The following is a 17,460-nucleotide window of genomic DNA, read 5'->3' as shown; positions in this document are numbered from 1 at the left end:
GAGAAGCCCACGTTCTGCAATGAAGAGTAGCCCCAGCTTGCCGCAACTAGAGAAAGCCCACGCGCAGCAACAAAGACCCAACGCAGCCTAAATAAATAAATAAATAGATTAATTAATTTAAAAAATTCACCTCCATTGTTAGCAAATAAATTTAGTTTTTCTCTTCTTGAATATCAACACAGAAACTTACGGATTTTATTTACTCGATGTGTCATCAAGTACACTCATTTTTATGTTCAAATTGTCTCACTTGGCTAATGCCTCTTCCAGCTGACTCCTGTAGCATCTCGATCATCCCATTAGTCGCTGAGCACTTCCTTGCACAGCACAAGATGTCCCAGGCTCATTTTATATTTTCCTCCCCTGGACCTGACATTAGCCACTTCTTCAAAGGTCACTGGTTCCTTTTAATGATATTTAGAAACCAAGCTCTGAATTCTCAGGGTACTCACAGCTACTGGAGTTTCATTGCTTTTAGGCCCTTTGGGTTACAGAAGGAGCATTATACACTTATATTTATATTCACACTGATATTTCCAATTCAAATTGAACGATTCAAATAGAACAAATAGAGTTTTTTCCTTAATTTCTCGGCATTATATTTGTATCTCTTTACTTTCACAATGAAAATCTTAGTTCCTAAGTAATTTACTTATTTATTCAGTTTAAACTAAAATATACATAAAACAGTTTAAAAACTACATATTAGTTTAAGATTTCTTTGCAGTTTTTTTGTTTTATTCTGTTTTGGCTTTAAACTACATCCAACTAAGGAGTCCTGTGTTACTTTCAAAACTCACTTGAAATAATTCTTTCCTCTGTGTAGTTATAGTACCAACTTCATAAAATTAAGTTCGTTTCATGATTTCAAATTTTACAGTTTGCTTTTACCCCTCTTTGTTTTATTTTTATTTTGGATATGTAACAAATATAAATGTTTCAACGTTAAAACTATGTAAAAAAGGTACACAGGAAGGCCTGGCTTTCATTCCTCACCCCCTCACCCCAGGTAATCATTTTTATTAGTGTTTGTTTTATCCTTCCACTATTTCTTTTAGCAAAATAAGCAAGTATGTATTTCTAATTTCTTCCTTTACATATTTTGGTCTACACCTTGCTTTTTTCACTTACACCCTAGAAATCACTACACATTAGTACACAGAGACAACTATTGTTTCCTTTTTAAAGCACTGCATGGCATTCCACTGTGTGGGTGTTCCAGTTATACAACCAGGCCTCTATTGATAGCCATCTGGGTTGTCTCCAATCTTCTGCTGTTACAAACAGCGCAGCAATGACTAACCCTATGCATGTGTTGTTTACTTGTGGAAGTTTATCTTCAGTGCAGATTTCGAACAGTGGGATTACTGGACTGAAAGTAAATCTGTCTGCTTTCCCCAAACTCAATTATAGGGGTTGTACCATTTTGATACTCCTACAAGCAATGCATGAGGCTGCTTATTTCTCTACAATAAAATATTTTCAGACTTTTGATACTACAGGGTAATTTTACTTTGCATTAAATAAATTAGGGTAAGAATCTTCTCATATGTTTATAAGCCATTTTTGTTTTTTTCCCCTATGAACTGTCTATGTCACATCCATTTTTTTTTTTTTTTTTTAAATCAGGCTTTCCTCACTCCCTGGTTGTAAGATCGTCCAGCCACGTTTTCTCCTAGTATTGGAAGGTTCTTATTTTTTATATTCAGATTTGGTCCATTTTGAAATGGCAGATTCCAGGGGCAGGAAAAGTATCAGATAAGCCTAAAAAAAATCTCCTGGCACCTGAAGATAAGGAGAGAAAAATGATGGTGACATGTCAAAAGGACACAGAAACCAAACTGAAAGGGTTCCTACTGGCTAAATCTGGGACAATTTGAGCAACAAAATAAACGATACAGGGATTTCCCTGGTGGTGCAGTGGTTAAGAATCAGCCTGCCAATGCAGGGGACACGGGTTCGAGCTCTGGTCTGGGAAGATCCCATACTCCGCGGAGCAACTAAGCCTGTGCGCCACGACTACTGAGCTTGCGCTCTAGAGCCCGCAAGCCACAGCTACTGAGCCCGCGTGTCACAACTACTGAAGCCCGCACACCTAGAGCCCGTGCTCCTCAACAAGAGAAGCCACCTCAACGAGAAGCCCGCACACTGCAACGAAGAGTAGACCCCGCTTGCTGTAACTAGAGAAAGCCCGCGTGCAGCAACAAAGACCCAATGCAGCCAAAAATAAATAAATAAATAATAAGTTTATAAAAAATAAATGATATGTTATAATCCATAAAATAAGAACCCATGAGAGCAGGATGATGTAAATGAATGAATAAATAAATAAATGGGGAGGAGGGAAAGCGCTTCCTTTCAGTTTAATTCTAATTATTAAATGTAGAAGAAATCACAGAATTTAGAAAATCACCGTTTGGCAACCAGCACAGTAACTGTTTCAAGCAAGAGTCCTCAACAGATGCTAAAAAAGAGTAAGCGCAAGTAATCACGAACAGATTTTCCCACAAAGATACTCGTCTCAGGTTGGGTTCTCTGGAATCAGGTGCTGAGACAGAGTCTGGGGTGCAAGATACTCACTAGGGATCAACACGTGTGAAAGGAAGTGGGGGAAGCAGAACTGGGCAGAGGTAGACGTCTCACTACAGTTCAGGCCTATCCAAGCTTTGGCCACAGGCAGGGAGCTCTGAAGAAGTCCACCCCTTCTCACTCAGCACTGGATGCCACCGCCCAGGAAGGGTGTGACCTTGCGTGAGCTGAGTCACACTGAACAAACTGAGCTGACTGCTGGAAGCTGTCTGCTGACTGCACGTGCCACAACTGAGCAAGTCCTTCCTCAAAGAGGGATATGTGTGGGTTGTCTGGTCTGCCAGAATACGTATTAATTACAAGGAAAACTGTACCTTTACAGAATGGAGAAACTTGGCTGATACCAGCTTGTGTGGTGACCAAAGTAAACAGTTCCCAAGACAGTACAATCAATGACACAGCATTACTTTTGTGGTATTCATGCTATAAAATGTATACATGAGGAAACATCAGACATACCTAATTTGAGGGACATTCTACACAAGAAGCCTGTACTCTTCAAAAATGTCACAGTCATGAAACACAAAACAAGACTGAGGAGCTCTTCCAGATCAAAGGACACTAGAGAGACCTGACAGCTAATTGCAATGTGTGAGCCCGGCCCGGCCTGTGGAGCAGAACAACGGTTTAGTGGGACAACTGGAGAAGTCCCAGTAAGGCTTACAGATTAGAGAGTAGCATTTTATCATGCTAATTTCCTGACCTTGATATCTGTACTCTGATTATATAAGAGAATGTTCTCTGCTATAGACTGAATGTTTGTGTTCCCCCAAAATTCATGTTAAATCCTAAGGCCCAGTGTGATAGTATTTGAAGGTGGGGCCTTTGGGAAGTGATTACATCATGAGAGTGAGGCTCTCATCAATGGGATTAGTGCCCTAATAAGAAAGAGATCCCTCACTCCTTCCATCATGTGACAATACAGTGAAAAGATGGCCATCTATGAACCAAGAAGTGCGCCCTCACCAGACCCTGCTGGCACCTTGATCTTAGACTTCCAGCCTCCCTAAGTGAGAAATAAATTTCTACTGTTTATAAACCACCAACATAAGTCTATGGTATTCTGTTAAAGAACCTGAACAGACTAAGACACTCTTGTTTTTAGAACAAACACTGACGCATTTACAGGTAAAGGGACATAAGGTCTGCAACTTACTCTCAAATATTTCAAAGACAGAATGAATAAATGATAAAGCATGTAGCAAATGATAACCTTTAGGGAATCTGGGTGAAGGATATATGAAAATTCTTTGTACTATTTTTCACAAGTCTAAAATTATTTGAAAATAAAAAGTGTAAAATATAAGAAAAAAGTATTTTATCCATTTGTAGTTTATCTTGGAATACAGTGTGAGATATGGACCCAATTTTACTCTTATCAAATATCTATCCAGTTGTCCCACCTTCTCCTCTCCTCTTTATTCTAAATTTCTATATTTACTGTCTATTTCTGGACATTCTATTCTATTCCACTGGCCAATATGTCTGTCCACACATCATACCATACAACTGGTACACAATTTTTATAACAGATTTTATTTTTTAGAGCAGTTTTAGGTTCATAGCAAAACTGAACAAAAAGTAGACAGAGTTCTTTTTTACACCCCCTGCTCTCACAGTTTTAATTATAGCGATTTGTGGTTTAAAATCAAGTGATGTTTTGCACTCTTTATCATTCTTTCAGAGATTTCTTGGTTGCTCTTTCTTGTTTATTTTTCCATGTGACCTTTAGGATCAACTTGTCTAGTGCCAGAAAAAACAAAACAAAAAACCATTTACTGGGACTGGATTTATGCATTAAATTGGGGAGAACTGAAGTCTTCGTAATGCCGAGTTATTCTATTCATGAACATGAAATACGTAATGTTTTCCCATTTGTTCAAGTCTACTTCTATGTTTTTCAGAAATGCTTTCCTCCTATAGACCTGGCATTTTTCTTGAGTTTCTTAAGTATTTTATCTTTTTGATGTTATTGGAAATGGAGACTTGACTTCTACCATATTTTCAATTATTCATTATTTTATTTACTGTGTACGTATAGAAAGTATTGGGTTTTGTCTGCTAATTCTATATCCTGCCATTTTACTCAATTCCTTTTGTTTAGGTGTTCTGTTGTTATTGACTCTCTTGGCTTTTCAACATATACTATCACGTCATCTGCATGTAGAAATAGCTTTCCCTCTTCCTTTCCAATATCTTATGCTTCTAATTATTCTCTCTTGATTGAATGTGGTAACTGGTTTTGTCAATACAATGTTATTCAATACATAGCAATGGACACAGTGATATGTATTTACTGCTGGTTTTAGTGGAAATTAAGTATTTTGTGTGTGTGCAATTTTGTTTGAAAGGTAACCATTTACTCGTATTTTATTATGTTTTTAATCCGGTATGGATGTTGGATTTTTCAAATATCTTTTTGGCATCTACAGAAATCATGATTTTTCTTCCTAAATGTATTAATATGATGACTCAAGTAACAAAAGTAGAAGGAATTAGTTATTACCCTTTACATCCACTGCTAACACCATTTCCTTCAGAGGCACAAGTCCCTTCAGTTCTGATCGCTTACCACCCCCAACACCACTAATGGAGCTTTGTTCCCAAAGGTCAACAACTGTCTTAGTCTAAAAGGATTTAAATAGATGTTTCATGAAAAAGAATTCTACGGCAAAAAAGAATTTAGAAAACTACTGGATTAAACAAATTTACATACTTAGTTACAGCAGGGCTTCTTAAAATGTGTAATGTGCAAATTAGCACTGTGAAAATAACGATAGAGACCATTATATAAAGTCCAAATGAATCTGACAATGTGCATTTATACATTTTTGAATCCACAGTGTCAAATACAGTACCTGGAACACTAAACAGTCCATGTTTGTTACATTACTAAAATAACATAGAGATTTTTTTTTCTTAAACAAAATTCACATTTTATTTAGGTTGAAATAAGCATAGGGATGTTTTTAAGGTCAGGAGAGTATCTGTATTTGAAATTGTGGGTTATCTACTCTGTGAATACATTCCAATTCTCCCTCTTGTACTAGGACGGGAAGTGGCAGAAACACAATCAATTCACTCATTCAATGAATCTATTGAGTACACATTACACAGGGCCTGTTTTAGGTTCTGGAAATAAAGCAGTGAACACACTTATCAGGAGAGAAACGCAAACAACTACATGTCAAGAATTAATAAGTGCTATGAGGAACCACAAAGCAGGGTAAGGAGAAAGTGAAAGAGGAAGTACTTAAAATATAGGGTAGTCAGGAAAGCCTCTTTGATGGGGGAATATCGCCACAGAAATCTAGATGAAGTGAGAGAGCTAGGCTTGTGGAAATCCGGGAGGAAAGCATGCCAGACAGAAGGAAGAGTAAGTACAAAGGTTCTCAGGTGGGACCACGCAAGGCCTGAGATGTACGGAGGGCTGGCTGGCTGAAGCAGAATGAGTGAAGGAAGAGATGAGTCAGAAGCAGGGGCGGGCCAAGGCACTAAGGGCCTCACAGGCTCCGGAAAGAGCTCTGGATTTCATTAAGAGCAAAGGAGGAAGCCACTGGAGCATGCAGAGGACTAAAGATCTTGACTTCGACTTTAAAAGACTCACTCTGGCTCTTTGGAGGGTGGGGGAAGAGCGGACCGTCAGGAGGCCAGGGCACGTGTGTACGTGATGTGTGCCGCAGCCACGACGCCACACCTCCTTTCTTAACGCTGACACCACTGTTAACATTTTGGTGTGCTGGTATTATTTCCTTCAGGTGCTGATGACATCCTTTCCGTGCAAGTAGTTTAAAAGGCTTCCCTGAGGACTTCACGTTTAATAAGCTCATGTTCAGTCAGGATGTTAATAATCACTGTCCCTCCTATGAGTCCAGCTGGGTGGGCCACAGTTCACGTTAGTGAGTATAACGCAGCACCGGGAAGAGTGAAAGAACAGAGAGAAGAGAGATGTTTTAAAAACAATTAAAAGAAATCCTTACCATCAAGACTTACGGACCTCTTGTCTTAGAGAAATCGCTTCTTCATGAAACCATAATCCCCATTATTTGTGACTATTTCAGTTACTGAAGTGTAGGTGCCCATCTGCTCAAGAAGATGTGCTGCATGTCTCAGCAGTATGTAAATCTGTGTAGCTCATCTGCTCCCAGGAATAGCAGCAGGTACTAATCTTCTTAAAGTCCCACGTGATGCTGGTGTGGCGAGCTCCCCCCTTTGACAACAGTTCTCCCACATGCACACTACTGACACTATCACAAGCTCATAGCAAAACAGGAACCCACTTTTACAACAGGATCTTCAAATGCAGCCGGTTTTTTAAAAAGTGTGAGAATGTGCTCCTTCACTCACTTAAGACTGTGTGTGGGCATGGGGGGAACACAACGCTAAGAATTTAAAAAAACACTTCCTGCCGAAAAAGGGAAGGCAAGAAAAAGTATGCTCGTGGCTATTTACATCTCTCCCCACCCCCAGTAACATTTGAAAGCTTACCCTGCTAAGAACGTTACGTGATTCTGTAAGACAGGCATTACCCCGTTTTATACCATAGGGACAAATTCAGAGAGGCTAAATGAGTTATTAAGATCATTCAACAAGTAAAAAGGTACAGCAGGGAGGCCAGTGTGGCAGAACAACTAAAAGAGTGGAAAGGAAATGACGTCAGAGACGTAATGAGGGGAAGAGGCCACAGTAAGGACGTTAAGAGCTCCAGTGAACAAGAGAGGAGGCCAGCCAAGGTTTTCACTAGAGTGACAAATCTGGTGTTAGTTTTAAAGGGATCATTCTGGCTGCTTTGTGGAAGATAGGGTACAGGTGGGAAGATCGGGGTGAAGTGAGGAGGAAGAGACAGACATAAGGGTGCTACAATAAAATAAGTGATATGGGCTTCCCTGGTGGCGCAGTGGTTGAGAGTCCGCCTGCCGATGCAGGGGACACGGGTTCGTGCCCCGGTCCGGGAAGATCCCACGTGCCGCGGAGCGGCTGGGCCCGTGAGCCATGGCCGCTGAGCATGCGCGTCCAGAGCCTGTGCTCCGCAACGGGAGAGGCCACAGCAGTGAGAGGCCCGCGTACCGCAAAAAAAAATAAAAAAATAAAAATAAAGTGATAATGTGGCATAACAAACCAGCTCAAACTTAGTGACTTTATTATCATTTCTTCTCTGGCCGCACAGCACATCATGCAGGATCGTAGCTCCCCAACCAGGGGTTGAACCCGCACCCCCTGCAGTAAAAGTGTGGAATCTTAACCACTGGACCACCAGGGAAATCTCCCAACCTTAGTGACTTTAAACAACCACCATTTATTATTTCCTACGATCGCGTGGATCAGCAGTTCAGGCTGTGATCTGCTGGGCTGTTTTTCTACTAGAGCTGCAGTCAACAGGCAGCTAGACTGGGGCAGGAGCTCATCCACACCTCAGGCACTTTGGTGCTTAACTCATCTTGCCTTGGCCTCTCTCTCCATGTGGTCCAGCCTGAACGGTGACCAGAACGTTCCAGAAGAGTTAACATGAAAGATGCATGCTGTTTTGAGCCTAGGCTCCAGATCTCACACATCACCCCCACCACGTTCTATTAGTCAAAAAAGTACAAACCCAGCCCAGATTCACTGGGTGCGTAAACAGACTCCACCTCTTGGGAGGAAGTAGAAATTATTGTGGCCACGTTTTTCAACCTACTACACACGACAGAGATCATGGTGGCTTGAAGAAATATAGCTGCAATGGTGGTGGTGAGAAGCAACTGGATTTTGGTACACTTAATGACAGGGTTTGCTGATTAACGGGATGTAAAATGACTTTTCAACCAGGGAACTGAAAGGATGAAACTGCCATTTACTGAGCTAAGATAGGAGGCGCAGTTCAGCAGAGAGAAAAAAACTCAAAGGAGCTTTGTTTTGGACAATAAGTCTGAGATGCCTCTAAGATATATGAGCAGAGATGTCAAGTAAACAGACATTAGAGGCTGGAGTTTAGCATGTGACGTCTTCTTTGCCACAAAGTGGAAGTGACCAGCAGAGAAAAAAAGTTTTATCCATGTGACTAGGGCATAATGTTGTTCTTCCAAATAGTCTAACCTGGTTTCTAAGTTGTCCAGCACCTCTTCCATCTTCCTTGACTTATAAGAAAGCACTAAAGGCCCAAAGAAGGTTCAGTTTATATGGAAGAAAATAAAAGCTCTTTTTGTTCGTTTGGGCTTGGGTTTTTTGGGGTATTATCTACAGAGTTCTCTCAGACCAATCTGCTTTCTAGTATCAACAGAAAATGCTACCAGATTAAATCACTAGCAGTCATAAGGAAAAAAAAATTGTTCTTCAAAAAAAGAAAAGAAAAAGGCCAGGATAATGAAGAATGCAAATAATGAAGTTTGCAGAACACTATAGCTTTCTTTTTTTTTTTAACAATAGCTTTCAAAAGGCAAGTTATATAGAAAAGTATTACACTCCAGCTCTAAAAACAGATATGAAATAACAAAATTAAAACATTTTAAAAAACACTCTAATTCATGTCATTCCTATAATTATGTCCTCTGTTGAGGATGAGATTTAGGGAGCCAGATTTTTTCAAAACAGTATCATCATAATTTCAAAGAATCATTGTTTCAAAATCCAAAACAGAGACTGCAGAACCAATAAACAATATCATGTAGCCTTTAACCCCAAAGAATGTTGAAATATATGTTGGTAATTGTAATTTAATTGTTATTGTGGATGTTTGTTCAACATATTCAAAAATGATTCAAGTGAGTTTATAGGAGTATGATTCCATTTGATTCAACACGTATTTATTGAAAGTCTACTAGTAACTAGATTCTCTAGTGGATACAAAGATGAACAGGACCCAACCATACTATAAATCTTAAAAGCAGGATTTTTAAAATACTTAAACGTAATAAAGTGTATGGTTTTTATTTATATTCTAATTCAATGCACAAGTGACCTGTGGAGGCTTACTAGAAATATATTCTTAAATAAAACTGCATTTTAGAAACAGAAAAATACAAATTAGAATGTGAAGTAGAGAATAAAGGGAGAAATACTGATATATGCTACAATACAGATGAACCTCCAAAACATGTGAAAGACACGAGGCACAAAAGACCACTTACTGTTTGACTTCATTTATATGAGATGTCCAGAAAAGGCATGCAGAGACAGAGCGTTGATTAGTGCTGCCTGCGACTGGGGATGGGAACAGGAATTAACCACAAATGGTCACAAGGGATCTGACTGGGGTGATAAAAAATGTTCTAAAAATGGATGGTCGTAATGACTGCGTAACTTGGTTAAGTTTTCTAAAAATCACTACAAATAAATAAATTTTATGGTATGTAAATTATACCTTGATAAAGTTGCTTTTTGAAAAAAAGGCAAAATAAAAACTTTTACAGACATACACAAGCAGAAATAACTTATCACCAACTGACCTGCATTACAATAAATGTTAAAGAAAGCCCTCAGGCAGAAGAAAATGACACCAGTTGGAAATATAGATTTATAAAAAAGAATGAAGTATACCAGAAATGATAACTACATAGGTAAACATATAAGATTTGTTTACTTATTTAAATATTTTTAAAAGATAATAAACTGTCTAAACAAAGTAACAGCAATATAGTGTTAGTTTCATAGCATATAAAATGCTAACAGCACAAAGGCTACGAGGGAAGAAATGGAAGAACGCTTTTACAGGGTACTGTGCGTGAACCGGTATATCAATGGAAGGTGGAGTATGATAAATTAAACACGTATGCTATAAACCTTCAAGCAATGACTAAAGTAAGAGTTACAGCTAATAAGCCAACAAAAGAGAGAAAACAGAATCATACAAAATCATTTAAAATCTTTTGAAAATTGATTAATTCAAAAGAAGGCAGGACGAGGAGGAAAAGGGAAAAAAGAACAGACAGGACAGATTTTTTAAAAAGCAAATGATAAGACTTAAAGTTACCCATATCAACAATCACGTTAAATGCAAATGGTCAAAACAGGCCAATTAAAAGGCAGAGGTGGTACAGCACGGTGATATCGCTGTATTTGAGAGTTGCTGAGAGAGTAAATTTTAAAAGTTTGCACCACAAGGAAAGAACTTTGTAACTATGTGTGGTGATGGATGCTAACTAATCTTGTGATCATTTTGCAATACATGCATATATTGACTCACTATGCTGGACACCTGAAATGAATGTTATATGTCAATTAAAGCTCAATTTAAAACAAGAAAAGAAAGGGCAGATATTTTCAGACTGGATTAAAAAAGCAAGACCCAACTATATGCTGCTTACAAGAAATGCATTTTAAATATAAAAATTAAACAGGGGAAAGTAAAAGGACATACCATGCTAATACTAATCAAAAGAAAGATTAGTGGACATGTTAATATCTGCTAAAGTAGATTTCAAAGCAAACAATATCACCAGGGATAAGAAAGTCACTTCATAATGATAAAGGGTCAATTCATGAAGAGGACACAACAATCCTAAACATTTTATGTACCTAATTACGGAGCTGCAAAATACATGAAGCAAAAGCTGAGAGAACTACTAGGAGAAAGAGACAAATCCAATTATTGTTATACCTCTCTGAGTAATTAATTGATAAAACAAATAGAAAGTCAGCAAGAACACAGAAGATTCAAACACTATCAACCAACCTGCCTTAACTGACATTTATGGAGCATTATGACATAACAGAATACCCAACAACAAACAACAAAATACACTGCTGAATACAGAATACATTTTTCTCAAATGCACATGGGACGCTTCAAAGACAGACCACATTCTGGGCCATAAAACAAGCCTGAATATATTTTAAAGGACAAGTCATAATTCTTAAAGGACAAGTAATTCTGACCACACAGAATTACATTTGAAATCAGTAACAAAAAGAGATCTGAAAAATCCCCAAGTAACTGCAAACTACATAGCATACTTATAAAATAACCTGTGGGTCAAAGGTGAAATGAAAAATGAAATTAGAAAATAATTTTAACTGAATTTAAATGAAAATACAATACATCAACATTCATGGGATGTGAATAAAGCAGTATTTGGGGTAGATATATAGGAGTAAACACTTAAAAAAGGGCTCAAATCAATTAGTTCAATTTGCATATTGAGAAACTAGAGAAAGAGCAAGTTAATCCCAAAGTAAAAGGGAAAGGGAAATAATATAAGACAAGAAATCAGTGAAATAGAAAACAGAAAAACAATAGAGAAAAATAAGTGAAATCAAAAGCTGGTTCTTTTGAAATCAATAAAATACATTGGAGTCAACTGTGTCAAGACAGTGTGCTCAATGTTGATGTTTAAGCTATTTATCTTGTCTCTTTCTAAATCTGAAGAAACTATGCAGGAAACATAGGAATTATTAGATACATAGATTCAGAGGTTACCGTTCTATCCTACATATCCTCTGAAAAAAGATAAAAGGCATACCCATCCTTGGACAAACCATACAGATCTTCCAAGTAATAGTTTTCTCAGAAGTAAAATAAAGGGATTGAATTAGATCATCTCTAAGATCTCTTTAAGGTCTCAGATCATCTAAATGCCAAATAAGAGGTACACATCTACTACTAATAGCTCCCAACGACCTGATAAAATCCTAGGAAACTGTACTAGCACTTTCCCCAACAATAACCAGCTTGACCAAGCTGGAAAAGTTGGTCAATCCGCCCATAACTAAACTCATATGTCTGAATATTAGCCTTGAGGAAAAAAATGAAGGATTTCAGTTTAATTTAAAATCAAGGGGGCTTCCCTGGTGGCACAGTGGTTGAAAATCCGCCTGCCAATGCAGGGGACACGGGTTCGAGCCCTGGTCCGGGAAGATCCCACATGCTGCGGAGCAACTAAGCCCATGTGCCACAACTACTGAGCCTGTGCTCTAGAGCCCGCAAGCCACAACTACTGAGCCCACGAGCCACAACTACTGAGCCTGCGTGCTGCAACTACTGAAGCCCGTGTGCCTGGAGCCCGTGCTCCGCAACAAGAAAAGCCACCACAATGAGAAGCCTGCGCACTGCAACGAAGAGTAGCCCCTTGTCGCCACAATTAGAGAAAGCCCGTGAGCAGCGATGAAGACGCAACACAGCCAAAAATAAATAAATAAATAAAATTAAAAAAAATAAAATAAAATAAAAAATAAAAAAATAAAATCAAGGACCAATATTACTAATTACTCCATCGTTACTTCTCCGCTTTTCACCCCGTGAGATGGCCATCTCAGATGCATTACTTCTTACTCAACTTTATCCTCAATATTACTCCTACCAGTAATAGGAGTTGCTGATTATATATATTTCTATGTGTATGTGTATATATGTGTGTATGTGTATGGAATTACAGAATTAAGAAGTTATAGAGGCTAGGCTGGAACAAGGGCCTCTCATAAACAATTTATTTTTTCAAATGTCCTACGGTGGGCCATGCATTTTTACCATCTGAGATATTTAGGAACCTTCAGCTACTACCTTTCAGGAAAAAATTACCTTATATAAATAATTATAGATAAGACTGAAATCTGCCCTGAGTGTCCAGATCTGGATAATCAAGTCCACTACTCTTGCACAGTAGTTAAATATAAAAGCATGGACCCTGGAGCCAAACCACCTGAGTTCCAATTCTGGTTATGCCATTTACTAGTTGTATGACCCTGCACAAATCACTTAACTTTTTTTATTATGAGAATTAAATAAATTAACATATCTGAAGATACAATTATCATTCTCTCCCATCTAATTTGATAAAGAACACCAGAAACGGAGAAAATTCTGTAAAAATTATTGAAACAGCACTTTAAATAAAACTCACACTTCACTCAGTTTAAAGCTCCTATAAAGTTATACATTGATGTATCTCAGTAGGATGGTCTGTGCTTATACAAAAATAAATTATACATAAGTAGCATAAAGGACAGTTTTAGGGCTTCCCTGGTGGCGCAGTGGTTGAAAGTCTGCCTGCCGATGCAGGGGACACGGGTTCGTGCCCCGGTCCGGGAAGATCCCACATGCCGCGGAGTGGCTGGGCCCGTGAGCCATGGCCGCTGAGCCTGCGCGTCCGGAGCCTGTGCTCCGCAACGGGAGAGGCCCGTGTACCGCAGAAAAAAAAAAAAAAAAAAAAAGGACAGTTTTAATGTGAGAGTGAATGAGCTTTTACGCTCCACCATGTAGGCCAGTGACACTGCACAGCTCCCAAACGCTCCCTAGTTAAAGTCTGATAACTTAGAAACAGTAAACGCAGTCCCTATGTAAGACCTGTCACCACTGAGTATTTCAAAATTCTGCCAAGCATTTGGGCCTTAACTGTTGCAGAATGTTTTAACTTAATGAAATCCTGGGGGTGTGATCTCTAAATGACGGGCCTAAAGCCTAACTGATCTCCTAAGAGGGCAACCACTTAGCTCTGCCCCAATTCCCCATCGTGGACAGAACAATTACAGTTCCAGTGACCCTCTTGGCTCACGAAAAGTTATATGCAGAGTGGAAAGATGTGGGTCATACCCCTGTAGCCACTCAACAGCTGTGTGACCGACCAAAGGACCAGGCTCATTCCCTTCATCTGTAGAGACACCTATGCTCAGAGGCATGAAAGGGGTAAAGGGAAGAACGATGGAATGTTCCCCCGTACTAGCACATGCACGTTCCTTTCCCTTCATGTTTTCTTTTTTTTTTAAGAATTTTTTTTTTTATGTGGACCATTTTTTTTTAAAATAAATTTATTTATTTTTGGCTGTGTTGGGTCTTCGTTGCTGCGCACAGGCTTTCTCTAGTTGTGGCGAGCGGGGTTACTCTTCGTTGCGATGTACGGGCTTCTCATTGTGGTGGCTTCTCCTGTTGTGGAGCACGGGCTCTAGGCGCACAGGCTTCAGTAGTTGTGGCACGTGGGCTCAGTAGTTGTGGCTCGCGGGCTCTAGAGCACAGGCTCAGCAGTTGTGGGCACAGGTTTAGCTGCTCCGCAGCATGTGGGATCTTCCTGGACCAGGGCTCGAACCTGTGTCTCCTGCATTGGCAGCCAGATTCCTAACCACTGCGCCACCAGGGAAGCCCTGATGTGGACCATTTTTAAAGTGTTTATTGAATTTGTTACAATATTGCTTCTGTTTCGGTTTTTTGGCTGCAAGGCATGTGGGATCCCAATCCCAGCTCCCTGACCAGGGATGGAACTCTCACCCCCTGTACTGGAAGGCTAAGTCTTAACCACTGGACCGCCAGGAAAGTCCCTCCCTTCGTGTTTGATGTCACCTTTTGATATGTATGATAACCATCTACAGGTTAAATGTGCAGTTTCAACATAAACGCACATTTTCAAGTAAAGCTTCAGAACCTTTACTTTAAAACCACTATGGAATTAGAAGAGGGAGGGAATAATCTCTGATAGAAATAAGATTGGTGGAATAAATCTTATTCCCACTTCAGAGTAAATAGGTATGGGACTTCCCTGGCAGTCCAGTGGTTAGGACTCCGGGCTTCCACTTCAGAGGGCACGGCTTCCATCCCTGGTGGAGGAACTAAGATCCCGCAAGCCAGAGGGGTGCGGTCAAAAAGAGAAGGTAAAGTATCATCACCAAGCTGTTGAGGGTCCCATGATCATGATCACTTTCTGGAAGTAGCTTTAAGAAATACCTAAATCTGGTCAATTTTAATTGATGCAAACATTTTCGGCAAACATTTTGGTATCCAAAAGGATGAAACTAAACAATCCCATGCAACAGATGAACTCCATTATTATTTGGAAACGTATTCCACAACTAATTTATTCTAGATCTACTTGCAGGGATAGTTTCCCTGAAAATTAAATGTTTTATAGGTACAAAATAACTTTCTCAAACGTGGGTATTTTCATTTAAAAACCTGCTCTCAAAACTTCTGAGCCAAAGCAGTCTCTCTCACGTGCAGAACTCGGTTTTAACCAAGTACTTATTCGCGAGCTGTACCAGCGCAGGGCCCTGACCCAAGGGGTCCCGATTCTGCCCTTCCAAGTAGAGTGGGTGGTGCCACTTCTTCCCATTCAGACAATTAGCATCTACCTCCTGTGCCTTTTCTCCCCTTAAGGTATACACTGCTGGGCCCTTCAGAAAACTGCAGACTCGGCGTAGACCCAGACGAGATCATTCTGGGGGACCAAGGCACCAGGTTTTCCGACAGCACGGACCGACACGAGCGGCAGACACGCCGAGCGACGCAGAGGAGGCCGGCGGGTCCGGGGAGCGGCGGCTGGACCCCGGCCCCGGCGTGGGCGCTCCGCGGCGACCCTCCGCCCGCGCTCAGGGCCCAGGGCCGAGGAGAACGCCCTCGGAACCCAGGCGGAGGGAACGTCAACTCCGCAAACAGCCGGGACACAGAGGCCGGGCCCGGCGGCCGCCGCTCCCTCGCCTCAGAAGCACATTGTGTCTAAGAGGTTGGACGCCGACCCGAAACACACGGGCTGAACCGGGCCCCGCGGCCGGGCTCGGGCGTACACACGCGAGCGCGGGGGAGCGCCCTGCCCACCGAGTGCGCCTGCCCGGCGCCGGAGGCCGCGCCGAGGGGCCTCACCCCGCCCCGCCCGGTACTCACACACGCACAGCTCCACCACGTACGCGTAGTAGGACCACACGACCACGAAGGTGATGAAGAGCACCGGCACCCAGCCCACGGTGCGCTGGCAGCAGCGCCAGAACGTGCAGGGCGCCATGTTCCGCCGGCTGCCTCGGCACCCAGCTGCCCGGGGTGGCGGGGCGCGCCAGACCCCCGGCGGCGGCGACGGCGGCGGCGGCGGCGGCGGCGGCGGCGGAGGCAGCAGCAGCAGCGTCTACTCGGGCACTCCCCGCGGCTCGGCGCCCCGCCCCCGCCTCCGCCCCGTCCCCTCCCCGACCCGCGTCGCGCCCGCGCCCGGCCCCGCCCCCGTCGCATTGCGTCCGCTTCCACCGCCGCCGGGGGCGGGGCATGAATGGGCGTGGCCTGCTCGGCGGGCGGCGGAAGGGGCGGGGTAGCGGGCGGCGGAAGTGAGCGGAGGGAGCGTGCAGGCGCAGTGTGCAGCGCCTCCTGGCGGCCGGCGAGGGCGTGGCGCGGCTCTGGCTGACTGAGGCTCCCGGGGGAGGCTCCCCGCAGGGCGACCGCGCCCACCCGAGGTGTGGTCTCAGGGGCCCCATGTGCGTCTCGTTTGGGACCCCCACCCTTTGAAATAATTTGCTCGTGTTTCGGGCGGAAGCCCTCCGTTTTCGGAGATGGAAATCGTAGGTGCGTGTGATTTAGGATGGAAGCCGTGTAGTGTGTCAGTTTGATTTGAAACCCAAATTTAAGGTTGAGTTGTGAACGGGTAACAACCCTCTCCGTGCCCGGCAAAAACTACTGAAATTTCCAGAATTTGTTTTTACCTGGCGAATCTAAACAACGGCTGTAGTCATTAACGCCTGTAATCATTAAAGAACCTTCAAGTTTCGCTGCTTGCAGATTCACGGGAGACAGATGACCCTGTTGAGTGAGTCCGTGACCTTGGCCTCTGGGATGGACCTTGCCGCGGAGGGAGCACAGGAAGGGCAGGCACTCATCCCTGCCCAGGGCGTGGACGTTCATCTCCCCGTACCGCGTTCTTCTCTTTCGTGACGAAAGCAGATGGACAACGCCTGTTTGCCAGGCCCTAAGCCAGGTGTTCTAGTTCATGTAAAGGGGACAAATCATGTCCCAGCCAAGGCGGCTCCCCCATACCGCCTTGTGGGACAGCTTCTTCCTTCAGGACCGTGGCGTTCAACAGAGCCTGGAGGAAATAGGGCAGCTCTCCGTCCCGGAAGTGTGCAGCTGCCCTGAGGACTGCATCTGCAGAGTCCCCACTGTCACCGCCACCCAGGAACTCCAAAATGCCATTTTAAGTTCCCGTTCCGAGCTGAGGCTGG

The 17,460-nt window shown here is 42.3% G+C and overlaps 1 protein-coding gene across 3 annotated transcripts in view; it reads right to left on the bottom strand.

Moving 5' to 3' along the window:
* ZDHHC20 (zDHHC palmitoyltransferase 20) overlaps window positions 1–16,383 on the bottom strand; it is a 73,245-nt gene extending 56,862 nt beyond the window's left edge. For all 3 annotated transcript variants that reach the window (XM_082675755.1, XM_082675756.1, XM_082675757.1), the window contains exon 1: window positions 16,145–16,383. In XM_082675755.1, coding sequence (XP_082531881.1) covers window positions 16,145–16,262 — 118 coding nt within the window. In that variant the 5' untranslated portion in view covers window positions 16,263–16,383. The remainder of the gene's footprint in view (window positions 1–16,144) is intronic.
* Window positions 16,384–17,460: the final 1,077 nt, after the last annotated feature.

Source organism: Grampus griseus, assembly GCF_964374135.1.
Source record: "Grampus griseus genome assembly, chromosome: 18".
Taxonomy (NCBI): domain Eukaryota; kingdom Metazoa; phylum Chordata; class Mammalia; order Artiodactyla; family Delphinidae; genus Grampus; species Grampus griseus.
The sequence above is the reverse complement of the archived record's forward strand: the minus strand, read 5'-3'. Positions and strand labels throughout refer to the sequence as shown.